General features: G+C 37.1%; 1 protein-coding gene and 1 pseudogene across 1 annotated transcript; one reads left to right on the top strand and one right to left on the bottom strand.

The window, feature by feature from the left end:
* Positions 1 to 1777: 1777 nt before the first annotated feature.
* Positions 1778 to 7547, top strand: LOC114247398 (whey acidic protein). The gene is made up of 3 exons (XM_028180354.2): positions 1778 to 2020; positions 6073 to 6252; positions 7283 to 7547. Exons 1-3 carry the CDS (start codon positions 1966 to 1968, stop codon positions 7450 to 7452), a joined length of 405 nt encoding a protein of 134 aa, XP_028036155.2. The 5' UTR covers positions 1778 to 1965; the 3' UTR covers positions 7453 to 7547.
* On the bottom strand, positions 3833 to 5530 carry LOC149502287 (uncharacterized; annotated as a pseudogene).
* Positions 7548 to 14870: the final 7323 nt, after the last annotated feature.

The raw sequence follows: 14870 nt of genomic DNA, 5'->3' as shown, positions 1-14870 counted from the left end.
ATAATATAGACAGTATAGATCTTAGAGAATAACATTATGAATTAAGGTCTCTTCAAACAACAGACATTTCTCATGAATTCACCTAAATAACGTCCTTTTTTTATTTTTTATTGCTTAGATGGGTGGACGAGCTCACAGCCCACCTGGTGTTAAGTGGTTACTGGAGCCCATAGACATCCACAACGTAAATGCGCCACCCACCTTGAGATATAAGTTCTAAGGTCTCAAGTCTCAAGTCACAACGGCTGCCCCACCCTTCAAACCGAAACGCATTAATGCTTCACGGCAGAAATAGGCAGGGTGGTGGTACCTACCCGCGCGGACTCACAAGAGGTCCTACCACCAGTAATTACGCAAATTATAATTTTTCGGGTTTGATTTTTATTACACGATGTTATTCCTTCACCGTGGAAGTCAATCGTGAACATTTGTTGAGTACGTATTTCATTAAAAAATTGGTACCCGCCTGAGATTCGAACACCTGAGATTCGAACAACATTCGTCCTGTGGTGTTTTTAGTTATCGATAGTGTGTAGGGCACGCACGAATAGCAGAGGTTAGCTTTCCAGATCAGTGACCAAATTACTAATTATTGAAACGCAGAGTTTCCAGCGAACGTAAACAAGATCGGAATAATATATAAATACCCCGATAACTTCATAATAATATACTCTCGGTTCAGTTTGGTCGGAGACTAACATATTATCTCTCTGACATTTGATCTATACGCCGATAAATTGTATCATGGATATCCGATCGGCAAAATGTTGAAATCACCGTAATCGTTAAGAAATAAAAAGAATAATAATTTAATAACTAAAATATATTATTAAAAGGAGTCCCTTTAGGCAAGGTTCCGAAGAGCTGGCAGCTACCTTGGAAAAAGAATTAGTCTAGCTATTCAAAGGGGGAACGCTGCCAGTATCTTCGGAACCTTGCCTAAAGGGACTCCTTTTAATAATATATTTTAGTTATTAAATTATTATTCTTATTATTTATTAATATTATTTTAATATTATTAATTTAGTATTAAATTAATTTATTTTCTTATTATTAGCGTAGCACGAGTAATATTTATGTAATGTAATAAAAAAAAAAATCGTTAAGTACATGACGTGAATTTTACTTGAATATAAGAAGTCGAAATTAAAGCAGTCGTGAAATGAATTTGACTCGACATTTCAACTACCTCCAACCTTCGCTTACCTGTGTAGATTTATTCATCAAAGACGTAAATCAATTCCAAATAGTTTTTTATTTTTTTTTATTGCATAGATGGGTGGACGAGCTCACAGCCTACCTGGTGCTCAGTGGTTACCAGAGTCCATATAAATCTACAATGTAAATGTCGACACCCACCTTGAGCTATGAGTTTTAAGGTCTCAGTATAGTTACAACGGCTGCCACACCCTTCAAACCGAAACGCATTACTGCTTCACGGCAGAAATAGGCAAGGTGGTGGTACCTACCCGCGCGGACTCACAACAGGTCCTACCACCAGTAATTACGCAAATTATAATTTTGCAGGTTTGATTTTTATTACACGATGTTATTCCTTCACCGTAGAAGTCAATCTTGAACTTTTGTTAAGTACGTATTTCATTAGCCGAGTATTATTCCTAAAAGTCTTATAAATTCGTTCGAAAGGCAAAACTGACACGAAAATAACATGACTAACTTAATTCGAGGATTTTAACGTGTCGTATTCATGAACCTAATGTATTACCGGGAACTGATAATAATAAATATTGTTCGCATTCACTGTATTGACATAAAAAAACATTTACTGTTTATTAGCGATCAATCCGATTCGTTCTCGCAAACCCGTCACATGTACATCGCAATTAGTAAATTAGAAAATCGTCTGTGGATAATAGAGATAATTTGTTTATAGGATATTAAGTTAAAATAGTGTGTGTGTGTGTGGACTGCGAATTTGTCGTTATAATCTCAGCTGTGTTGCGAATGACCCGTGAGTTCAAGAGTCCAGAAATGCTGCGTTGTTTACTTCTAATTATCGGTGAGTACAGATTTAATTGATCTCCAATTTCGTTATGAGGGTTCTAAGTTTCTTACGAAAGACGTTTTATGTTCGCTGTTTGAAATCGAACGAACGAATTTCTCGTAAAAATTTCGACAAAACATTTCATTAAGTGAGCGTTATACTATAGTAAACTTAAAAATTTGACTCGCAACGTAGTGTGTTGTGCAATATACTATTTTCTTCTATTTCTCTGATAAATTTGTTATATTTTTATGTTGCGTTTAAGTGTGTATATGATTACATATGTATGTGAATATACACGCAAATGTGTATGTGTAAATTTTATATATATATTTTTTTATTGCTTAGATGGGTGGACGAGCTCACAGTCCACCTGGTTTTAAGTGGTTACCGATGTCCATAGACATTTACAACGTAAATGCGCCACCCATCTTGAGGTATAAGTGCTAAGGTCTCAAGTATATTCACAACGGCTGCCCCAATCTTTTAAACCGAAACGCATTACTGCTTCACGGCAGAAATAGGCAGGGCGGTGGTACTTACTCGTGCGGACTCACAAGAGGTCCTACCACCAGTAATACAGTACTTGATTTTGTGATAATTGCTTCAAAATTGTATCTTGAATGTGATAGTTTGAGGAATAGAACGCGGCGTTTAGTCTGAATATTGAATTAATAATTAACGTAACTGGATATTCGAATTTCTGTTTAGAAAACGGTTTCCTATTGTTTATAAAATTATACCTAAATGTTTGTTCTATTGAACTATTGTACGGAAAGATGGGTTTTGATTTTTTATCAACCAGACGTCTTCGGCAATAGTACGAATACGAATTCTCTGCCATGCCATTAATGTCAATGTCATGATAATCAACATGTCAACCGTGAGCACTGATGAACAAACTTGACTGTAGTTGTTGGTACACAGAGAATATTATTTAATATCTATATATTAATACATGAAGCAAAAACTTTGTATCCCTTTTAACGAAGATTGCGCGGATGGAGGAGTATGAAATTTTCCACACTTATAGAGAATATAGAGAAGGAGTGCAGAATGTTAACATTTTTATTTGACACAACACATATACACACACATATACTCTGCGTTTATTGTCAAACTTTTGTTATTGTTGAAAGTCTGTGCTAAAATTGAGAATAAATTAATATTGTTTGTCTTTAATACTATATATCTATAGTGTAGTTTTGGCGAAATCGCGGGAGAAATTGGCGAGTGTTTGACAATAGAATCATAATAATGTTTATAAAGAAACCGACTACTGCTAGTTCTATTTAGCTACTGGTGGTAGGACCTCTTGTGAGTCCGCACGGGTAGGTACCACAACCCTGCCTATTTCTACCGTGAAGCAGTATTGTGTTTCGGTTTGAAGAGCGGAGCAGCCGCTGTAGCTATACTGAGACCTTAAAACTTATATCTCAAGGTGGGTGGCGCATTTACGTTGTAGATGTCTATGGACTCCAGTAACCACTTAACACCAGAGTGGGCTGTGAGCTCGTCCACCCATCTATGCAATAAAAAAAATAAAAAACTATTTGAAATTGATTTACGTCTTTAATGAATAAATCTACACAGGTGAGCGAACGTTAGGGATACTAGAAATGTCGACTCAAATTCATTTCACGACTGCTTTAATTTCGACTTCTTATAATAATAATAATAATAAGCCTTTTATTCCATACAAATAGTAGGTTGCATACATATTTTAAATATAATATAAAAAAATATATATAAGGAAGAAAAGAGAAGAAGAAAAAAAGTACTGATGTTATTACACGTGTTTCACTTAATTTGCTTCCCTTCTCTCTCTCCCTTCCGTTTCCTTACAAAAGTATAAATCTAGACAAGGTTTTAAAAAAATATATAGAAGTTTGTTTGCATGGACCCCTCCTCAAGTGAAGGTGAAGGCCTCCTCTAAAGAATAACAGCTGTTTTTTTATTAAATTCTGACGTTGTAAGTTACTATGTAAAGCTGATCTTTCTTCTCTTTAGTTGAGTGAAATATTTCTTGGGTTTGTGTTCCATTTTCTTATTATTGAAGAAGTTTGAGATATCTTCCTTAGAGGGTTATGGTCTTGATCTTCCACGGTGACCAGCCGGATTGGAAGATGGTTTTTGTTGCTTCGTTGAAATTAATTGAATGTTGCATCGTTGAGGGAGGGAGCAGTTGGTTGCTATGAATGTAAGTTATTGGTTGTATTGTCGTTGGTTTGGTTATGTGGTGTGTTGACGTTATTGCCTACTAAAATAGCTTAGAATACTAGGTTTTAGAACTCCTTCTGAGACACTGTTTGATCTAGGTATAGATGGGTTTGCTTGTTTTATTTTGCTTTTCTTAGTGGATCTTGTTGTACTTTTACGAACTAGTGCTTGAGAATTGGGATTTGACACTGGTGAAGTCATCAGTGTTCTTTTGTTGTTTGATTTTAATAAAACAAGTTTATCGTATTTTATCGTGATTTTATTTCCTTTCTCGCGCTCTCTATTTGCTTCTTCCTGTAGTTCTTTCCTTTTTTCTAATATGTATTTAGGGTAATCTTCGTTCAAGTAGTATTGGGTATCTATTAATAATCTTCTTTGCTTGAGAATGCTGACTTTTGAACCAAGGGTAGAAAAGGTTAAAATTATTGGTCGCGGTTTATCACATTTTTTTCCCACTCTCCTTATTTCCTGAATATCTCTACAATCCAATTTTAAGGACAATTTTTCACTTATGAATTGCAACATATTTTTCTCCAAATTATGATAGGATTTCTCACTCTCTTCGATACCGAAGAAAATTATGTTTCTTTGTCTTGCTTGTCTTTCCATAAATTGAATCCTTTTTTCTTGTTGTTCAACATTTTCTTTCAAGGTTTGATGTTTTTCTTCCAATATGGTAAATTTCTCTTCTAATTTGTTGGTTATGTTGAGTGTTACTTGTTCTGTCACCTTTTCGCCATTTTTTTGAATTTCTATTTTTTGTGCGTTCAGTTCTTTTTGAATATTTTGTAAGGCTTTCATAATTTCCTCCATAGGGTCTGTTTGTTTTGTTTTGGTACTTGTTGCGTCCTCTAGTAGAACTAGATATAATTTTTTTGTGTGTAAATCGAACGTAATTTGCCTTTTTCCTAATAGTTGGCGTTGTTTCGCAGTTTATTTTCTATGACAGGCGAAATTGCAGACTCATTCAGGAAAGAAGTTATGTTTTTCCAAAAAAGGAATAACTTACGCGATTTTCATTTATTTGCACTCCGGAACTTTCATAGATTAACACTAATATAATTTAAATTCCTGGATTCGCGAGAAAAAACTGAAAAAGTTCTTAGATTGTCGTTTGTTAAAACTTCATTTTTTTAAAGTATTTTGTGTATTATTCGTTAACTTGGGACCTTGTCTTCACTATATAGTCATATTCACTAGTTTATTTGCCACTTGTACGATTTTTTATCACTAAATTCACTTTAAATTATATTTTTAAATAACTTTTTTACGGTCTATGTTGTTACCGCGTCTCAGTACCGCCTATCCTCTATCCGACCGACTTCTTATATTCAAGTAAAATTCACGTCATGTACTTAACGATTACGGTAATTTCAATATGTTGCCGATCGGATATCCATGATACAATCATATCAAATCAAATCAAATCAAAAAAGTTTTATTCAACATAAATGAAAGTACATACTTGTTGAACGTCAAAAGAACTACCGCCAATTCACAACATTCTCCGTCCTGAGAAGAATTGGCAAGAAACTCAGCGGGCATGTCTTTTTTTTTTGAAATATTAATTTTTTTTATAATACTAGATTTTTTTAAATATTCCTTGTTACAATAAGTAATTATAACATAACAATTATTACAATATTGAAATGCCCTGAGCGAGCAACTCATTCCCACTTTGTGCAATCTTCTAGATAATCATTGACTTTATAGTAAGCTTTATTGCACAGATGTTCTTTAATAGTTTTCTTAAACCTATGTATATGTAGGTTCTGAACATCTTGTGGGATTTTGTTGTACAGGCGCACAGACAAACAATGATATAATGTTATGTTTTTTTATTCCAGTGTCCTGCCTCACATCGTACTCGCTGTGCGGTTCGTGTCCTCCGACGTTGTCCGTGGACATTTGCGAGCCGATGTGTGGTCCCGGTCAGGAGTGTAACGGGACTCAGCTCTGCTGTCCGACGCACTGCGGTGGAGCCATGTGTGTTGATGCGATGACTCAGAGGCACTTTGTTCATTTAGGTAATATTCTTATTTGTTATTCCGTGATAAGGGTTCGAGTCCACGGCGCGTCGGGTTTTAAGTTTATATACATCACAGCGTGAATGCGGCCATCCTCCTTAAGACATGTGGTCTATGTTTGAATGTATACCATACCATACCATACTACCTGGAGCCGCTGCGGTCATTCGCAGTGCATTTCCAGAGATCTTTTTTGCCACGCATCATCCGGATTTGGAATGAACTCTCCTCCACGGTGTTTCCCGAGCGCTATGACATGTTCTTCAAACGAGGCTTGTGGAGAATACTTAACGGTAGGCAGCGGCTTGGCTCTGCCCCTGGCATTGCTGAAGTCCATGGGCGACGGTAGCCACTCACCATCAGGTGGGCCCTATTTTCATCTGCCTGCAACCTACTAAGGGCAATAAAAAAAAAGTATGGTATACACGAAAGTGCTCACGAAACATGAATTTAATAAAATTACGAGTATTTATTTTAGACTTCGCTTCTACTTACGTTCCTATCTCAACCTTTTGACTGCCATTACTGTAGTAATTATGTCGATTTCTATTACTAAGGTGCCGGAATATATTACAGAAGACGAATCTGAAGATACTGAGAATGAATCTATTTCTAAGAGAGCTAAAAAAACTAAGACATGCATTAAAAACAAAAAATAGCAACGTTAGGCAATCCATACTGTTAGTAACAAAAATCCACACAATTACTTCAGTGTCACCGGTGACCTACATGGCATACAAAGGGTTAAGATCTATTTCGAAAGTTTACTAAAATATTTACAATTGAGTGCTTAGAGCGTGGACTGTATTTTGGTGCTAGCTTTAATAAAAACTAGATTCAGAGCGAAAGATTTTTATTTTTTAATGCACAACACGCGCACGTACGATCAGTTTTTTTTGTAACTGCAACTAACGGTGTTGCCATACTTATTAGTTTGTTCCCACATTTAAAAACAATCATATACATTTTTATGTTTAGGATTGCCCTAAATATTGAGCAAATCATTGAGAATAAATTCTGTATATTACAGTAAAGAAAGGTAATTGCCCCGAGTTTCCGCGCGGCCCGTGGATCTGCTCCCATACTTGCACCGGCGACTCGGACTGCCCTCGTGCCCTCAAGTGCTGTCACAACCGCTGCGGGGTCCTCACCTGTCAGAAGCCGGAAATAGATCCCGAACCATTTGTTGAACTGCCATAGATCTAATTTTGAAAATACCTAGGTATATATCTAAAAAAAGAGTGTTGCCAGAATTAGGTTTTATGGAGAACCGTAATTATAAGTATACCACAAGATTCTCTATATATTTCATTTGCATTAATAGTATTCGTTTAGATCTTTTACAAAACCCTTCCAGTTCCGACCTATGGTTTAGTTTATCTTAATATCAGAGGCAGGAACAAGGAGACTGGAGTGCAAGGAGAAAGAGTTTGTACCTATCTTACGTCAATGTTGTGTCAAAAACATCCTTTCTTTGTTAAAGCGGTTCTGTTCTTTCTTTCGTTGTGTCTAAGGCTCAAGTTGCTATAATGATCGCCGACCTTCTTTAGACGATTTGACTTGTAGAAAAAGAATATCGTAAGAATAACCTCGGATGTATGTACCTACTTTTTGCACGAATCAGTTTCATATAGATTTTTGTCTTTTTTCACACTCTCCTAAATGCATAGATAATACGCAAGATTTATATTAGTTTGGAAAAAATTGATATCCGACCATTTGGTGATACGCGAGTAGTTTTAATAAACAGGTATATTTCATTCGATTCTCCCCATCTTACAACATAAATAGTCTAGTTAAATTTCATTAAATTAACTTAAAAACAGGCCTCCAAGACAAAAGAAAGTTTCTTGAACGTCAACTTAAAAGGCGTTCTCATTAGCGCCCAGGAGGACACTTAAAAGAATTTAATTAACTGTACTAAGGTGCCGTGAGGTAATTTGGCGTCGAAGTAAAAACTGACCTCGACATTTTTTACACGCGGCGTCGTCTCGCTTGGTCCGTAGGCAGTTGGTTAAACTGACGAATGTTGGATTCGTTGATTTTGATCATACTTTATGGTTAGTTGAGAGGAGACGACTTCTCATTCAATTTTATTTATTTACTAGCGACCCGCCCTCGCTTCGCTTCGGAAACATTAAAACACACATGAAACAAAAAAAATTAATAAAAAATAAATAAAAAGAGGAGCCTATGTTCATTAGGGACAATGTCGGCTTCTAATGGAAAAATAATTTTTCAAATCGGTCCAGTAGTTTCGGAGCCTATTCGAAACAAACAAACAAACAAATCTTTCCTCTTTATAATATTAGTATAGGTTATATAGTATAGAAGTAAGAAGTATAGATTACTTTATTCTTTCATCAATAGTTTTCGCAGGGCACGCGATGTAAAGAATATTTTAGGTGATTTTTTTACACCTTGGGTTACATTATTGGAGTTTTAGTAAGGATCCCTAACTTTTTTCGCAGGGCACGCGATGTAAAGAATATTTTAGGTGATTTTTTACACTTTGGGTTACATTATTGGAGTTTTAGTAAGGATCCCTAACTTTTTTCAAAAAATATTATAGCCTAATTCACTCGGAAACACGGTAGCTCCTAAACAGTGAAAGAATTTTTCAAATCGGTTCAGTAGTTTGGAAGCCTATTCGAAACAAACAAACAAACAAACAAATCTTTCCTCTTTATAATATTAGTATAGATTACTTTATTCTATCGTAAATAGTTTTCGCAAGGCATGCGATGTAAAGAATATTTAAGGTGATTTTTTTACACCTTGGGTTACATTATTGGAGTTTTAGTAAGGATCCCTAACTTTTTTCAGAAAATATTATATCACTCGGAAATACTGTAGCTCCTAAACAGTGAAAGAATTTTTCAAATCGGTTCAGTAGTTTGGAAGCCTATTCGAAACAAACAAACAAACAAATCTTTCTTCTTTATACCTATAATAATAATATTAGTATAGATTTTCACTTCAACTTCTCATTTATATACACAAACGAGTTTGTTCTGTAATCGGTTAATTAGTTGAGAAAACTGATAGAGATGTAACAGTTTATTGTAAAATCCAATGATAGAGTGTCTTAATTAGGAAGAGTAACCCATAGACACAGCAGAATTTCTCACCGGATTTTCTCAGTGGGTCGCGGTTCCGATCGGGTGGTAGATTCTACGAAGCACTGTTCTTGCTAGGGCTAGTGTTCGCAAATTCTCTCAGGTTGAGCCCGTGAGCTCGCCTATCCGTCTGGGCATAGCTGGAATAGCCTCTTAGGCTACCAGCGAAAAGGAAATAAAAAAATTAAAAATAGGAAGAGTAACCTATTTTATTATACGACTCTATACAATGAGTAGACAAAGTGTAGATGCGACATTTAATATTCGATACAGAATACATTAGGGCAAAGATTAAGCATTGGAGAGTTATGTGCCTACGCCACAAGTATACGGCTTCTATAATTCTCTATGGTTAACAATGGTCGTGGAAAATAGTAATGAAATGGGTATAATCAAATTAAAGCAAAATATTTCAGTCAAAAATATAATTTTTATTTTTAATTTAAAGATCTTCATGTGGTCCCTTAAATATTTATTGTTAATGTGAGGTAATTGTAAATACTTTTGTTTTATCAAACCACATGTGTCAGTGGCTGAAAAGGCATTTTCGAACCTCCTTGCTGGTCGCGCAGGTCGTTAGTTCATTTTTCCGTCTCAAGTAATAGTGAACCCGGGGACAGAAAAAAACAAAAATATTATTAATAAGTTTTTATTCGTTGTTAATCTTGTCATTTTCCGGCTTTCTTCACTACTGACATATCATTACAGTCATGTCAATGCTCATGGTAACTCACTGCTTAAAAAAAGGAGTATAGCTTAGAAAATCGCTTTTCTATAGGTAATGTTTGATAAGTTCAAATTTCCAATTGTTAAATAAATGCACGTGCAAAGGTAAAAGCTAGAATGCTTCGAAAATACGACGGAGTACAGATAGTTTTTGACGCGCCATCAATTACCCTTTGCAGCCCTATCGAGGACAGGCGTCGCAGTAAATAATACTGAAATAACGGCATAAATTTAATTTTAATGGAGTTTAACTAGAGGGGAAATTTCTTGCGTAGTTAGGCAGACGGACATGGTGCTTACAGACACCAATGTCTATGCTATGCAGAGATTGTCAGAACAAGACTCTCACAAGGGGACCTGATCGGCGATTTTATTTATTGTCGGTCATGAAATATAAAATCGAAATCAGTTTTTAAAGTTTTTCCAATAAAAGCCTGAAGAAAAGCCCGAATCATTAGTGATTGAAACGAGCACTGCCATTCTTTGTTTCTTTAGAAGCCAAGCAAATAATTGGCCGGCACTTCAACGTTGAGATTTTCACTGCTACAGTATATGGAGACTTATTATATGGAGTAGGATATATAGGATAGGAGTGGAATATAGTATATGGAGATTTACATCTGCTTCCAGCGTATTTTCAAGTACTTTAGTCACATTGCTCGTAAAAACCCTGATAGCCTGGAGAAGTAGCTGGTCGAGTTGACGGGAGAAGATCACGCGGAAGCTCACCTACCTGCTGGACTGATCTGGTAAACACGCTTACCGGCCTGCCAATAACTGAGGCTATAAATATCGCCAAGGTCAAGAAGACGTGGAGAAACATAGTGTATCGAGTGGTCCACATTTCAAGCTAGACACGACCATCAGCAATGAAGAGATCGACTAAGGAAGGAGACTGCCCTAAGCATGTCATTACGGATTCTTCCGATTCATTAACGGTGCTTTTAGGTACCGCAAGCACCGGTCACCGTTCTCGCCAAGCCCGTCGCCGGCGACGAAGGGCTCGATGAGTAAATTAACCCATAGACACAGCCCACTGAGTTTCTCGCCGGATCTTCTCAGTGGGTCGCGTTTCCGATCCGGTGGTAGATTCTGCAAAGCATTGCTCTTGCAACACTCCGGTTTGAGCTCCTTGAGCTCACCTACACGTCAAAGAGAAGCTGAAATAGCCTCTCAAGGCTATCGGCATAGGTAGGAATAAAAAAGAAGGAGATATTTACATATTGTGACTGTCTTTCTTATTTATCTTAACAAATAAAAATAGAAGCATAACCATTAGGTTAACCGCAAATGGATGAAATCTAGTTTAAAAATAAAGGAACGCGACTAGGAATCGTAGACACTCCTCGCGTTCAATATAAATGGTATTAATTAAGCCGTTGAGTGCGAGAAACGTATGTGGGTCGTACAGCCGAGCTGATCAAAATAATGGCTGCCGGTGATTGGACCGGGATCGACTGACTTTAGTAGAGGAAAATCGAGACGCAGACCTTAATTCAATATGTGAGTTACGCTGACGTAGAGACCTAATGAAGCAGGGATTATTACTGGCGATGTCTCAGTTCGAGGTAATGAGGTCTTTTTATCGGGAGATTAGGGGTTTATGAATGCCTCTTTCGCTCTTTGAACGTTTCGTTGGACTAGCGGTTAGTGCAACGGGCTTTGCCATACAAGTTCCATTCCTAATAGTAGAAGGCAGTCAGTTTGTTTAAAAAAAAGTTGGTATTTGATTCTTATGTTAAGGTGCTTATGTTATCCATAGCACAGGAGAAAATGTTAGCATGGGACCATGGTATCGTGATCATTTAATTTTGGATTTGAGCAGATGGAGGACTGGAGCAGATCATCAGCTCAGTAGATCAGCAGGCATCCGTGGGATTAGATCATCATTAGACCTCATAGAAGCTGTCACAACAATGACCAGTATTGCTTTGGGGCATAAGGCTGAAATCATGTGAAAGTTAAATATTGTATTTCCAAAATTCATATTTTTTAAATTGCGACATAAATTTTAACTGTATTCGCTTTTAAAAATAATGCGTTATGTTAAATATTCTGGTTAAAGCTGACATTTCGGGTAAAGTAACAAAATTGGGAACTTCCCAATGGGAAGCCCCTGTGACGAATATGGGCCACGTTACAGGTAACGCACTGGCGAGCAACTTTCTGTTGTTTGGTACAAGACAAAAACTTGGAGCGAGTGTTGTTTTTATTTATTAACCTGTCGTTAATCACGACTATACTAAATTAGAACGCTTCGTATAGTTGAAGTCGTCGTGGCCTAAAGGACAAGACGTCCGGTGAATCCCGCCGTCAGGTACCAATTTTTCCAATGAAATACGTACTCAACAAATGTTCACGATTGACTTCCACGGTGAAGGAATAACATCGTGTAATAAAAACCAAAAGCGCAAAATTAGAGGTTGCGTAATTACTGGGGGTAGGACGTCTTGTGAGTCCGCGCGGGTAGGTACCACCACCCTTCTTATTTCTGCCGTGAAGCAGTAAAGCGTTTCGGTTTGAAGGGTGGGGCAGCCGTTGTAGCTATACTTGAGACCTTAGAACTTATATCTCAAGGTGGGCGGCGCATTTACATCGTAGATGTCTATAGGCTACAGTAACCACTTAACACCAGGGGGGCCGTGAGCTCGTCCACCCATCTAAGCAATAAAAAAAAATCCTTTACCACATACATTGGTTACATTAATCACCAGTGAAAAATTATCCTACTCCTCTGTAACTATAGAAAAATGTACGAAAACCATAGATTTGTTTGTACTAATAGCACACTATCGTTTCTACATTGATGTTATTACAACAACTTTCGCTAGAGTGCCAATAGAAACAGATAAAAACGCGGTAATGCACATACCACATACACACCGGCCAATTTATTGACCATAAAAAATGGGATTTGATTCAATAGAGGCTGATTGTTGCGCGACTTACTATTTTTTTGCCTTGTAGACAGACGAGCACACGGCCCACCTGATGGTGAGTGGTTACCGTCGCTCATGGACTTCAGCAATGCCAGGGGCAGAGCCAAGCCGCTGCCTACCAAATCTGTTTCTAATTGTAAATCTAAATTATCCTGGTCACCCACGTAAAAACCAGTAAGATCGGTCGAGCAACTTTAGATAATTTTAGGGACAAACGCACGCACAGAATTTCAATACAAAATTAACATAATAAAAAAAAAAAAACGGTTATCGTATGCTTCACTAAAGGCGAATTTACATTACGAAATTAGTGGCGTGAAATTAGTTTTACCAACAGTTTCACGTGTAATTTAACACTTTCGTAATGCATGCATTCATTTCATGCATGGAAATTAGTTTCGTGCCCTGCGCGATTTTTTGGTGAAATTAATGTCATGCAACTAATTTCATAGTGTAGACGCGACGTGAAACTAATGTCGCGAAAGGGCCTGCGCTGTGCGGACGTGTGTATTGTTAGTTCGGATGCGCTTCAAGCGTTGAAAATGGCAAACCAACGATGGAGTACATATAAAAATATAGATCTTATTAATGAATATTAGCGACAAGGGTGTCTCTGGACCCGAAACACCTACAGTAAAAACACAAAATTATATTCACTCATTCGATGTGTAATAGTTTTTATAACTCTCAGGATCTTCATGTGCTAATTCAGAGACTAACTTCATTGCACCTAAATGCCTTCTTGTTGACCATCCTCGAATCTACCAACTTTTTTTTTCTTGATAGTCTTTTTTTTAAGTTTATAGGTATATAAGTATTTCTTTAGCTACATTGAATATAGCATATAGCATAGAATATAGCTTTGATGGTGATGGCGCCATGGTTACTGCGATACTGTGAATTTCGCGACACAAATTTTTTGACGAAATTACTTTCGCATATATTGAAACTACTTTCGTGAAACTGAGCTCAACATGCATGACACTAATTTCGTAATGTAAATCCCGCATAAGAGATAACGTGATTATATTATATTGAAATGTTTAAGTGAAATGCTTTAATAACGTTAGATTGCAGTTGACTTCTTATAACTTGAGCCACGCCGGGGTTGAGGGTAGGCGTTCACGTTATTTCGGTTCTCGAGCCTTCCATGAGCGCCAGTCTAATTGTACTCGTACAAGGCTTTCCAGTACACTGAACGTACAAACCTATCGTTGATTGGTGGTTAGCGCTGCCTGTTTTCACAAATCTATATTCATAATAATATTTTATTCATATGGTATGGTAAAAAAAAAAAAATACTTGAGTGGAGATCTCGTACTGGACGTAATAACGTTTTTTATTTTATTTTATTGTTTAGGGGGGTGGATGAGCTCACAGCCCACCTGGTGTTAAGTGGTTACTGAAGCCCATAGATATCTACTACGTAAATGTGCCACCCACCTTGAGATATAAGTTCTAAGGTCTCAGTATAGTTACAATGGCTAGCCCACCCTTCAAACCGAAACGCATTACTGCTTCACGACAGAAATAGGCGGGGTGGTGGTACATACCCGTGCGGACTCACAAGATGTCCTACCACCAGTTATTACGCAAATTATAATTTTGGAGGTTTAATTTTTGTTACACGATGTTATTCCGTCACCGTGGAAGTCAATTGTGAACATTTCTTAAGTCGTATTTCATTAGAAAAATTTGTACCCGCCTGCGGGATTTGAACACCGTTGCATCGCTAGATACGAATGCACCGAACGTGTTATCTTTTAGGCCACGACGACTTCAACGGCCAGACAGCCAACGAGGTGTACCGATGACCTGGTCAATGTGGTTGGTA

The sequence above is a fragment of the Bombyx mandarina genome, chromosome 09 (assembly GCF_030267445.1).
Source record: "Bombyx mandarina strain Sakado chromosome 09, ASM3026744v2".
Lineage (NCBI taxonomy): Eukaryota > Metazoa > Arthropoda > Insecta > Lepidoptera > Bombycidae > Bombyx > Bombyx mandarina.
This window is presented reverse-complemented; position numbering and strand designations above follow the sequence as displayed.

Coding starts and splice junctions, on each gene's coding strand:
- LOC114247398 (XM_028180354.2), top strand. CDS start 1,966: ATGACCCGTGAGTTCAAGAGTCCAGAAATGCTGCGTTGTTTACTTCTA. Junction 2,021..6,072: donor TTGTTTACTTCTAATTATCG/GTGAGTACAGAT, acceptor TTTTTATTCCAG/TGTCCTGCCTCACATCGTAC. Junction 6,253..7,282: donor GAGGCACTTTGTTCATTTAG/GTAATATTCTTA, acceptor TGTATATTACAG/TAAAGAAAGGTAATTGCCCC.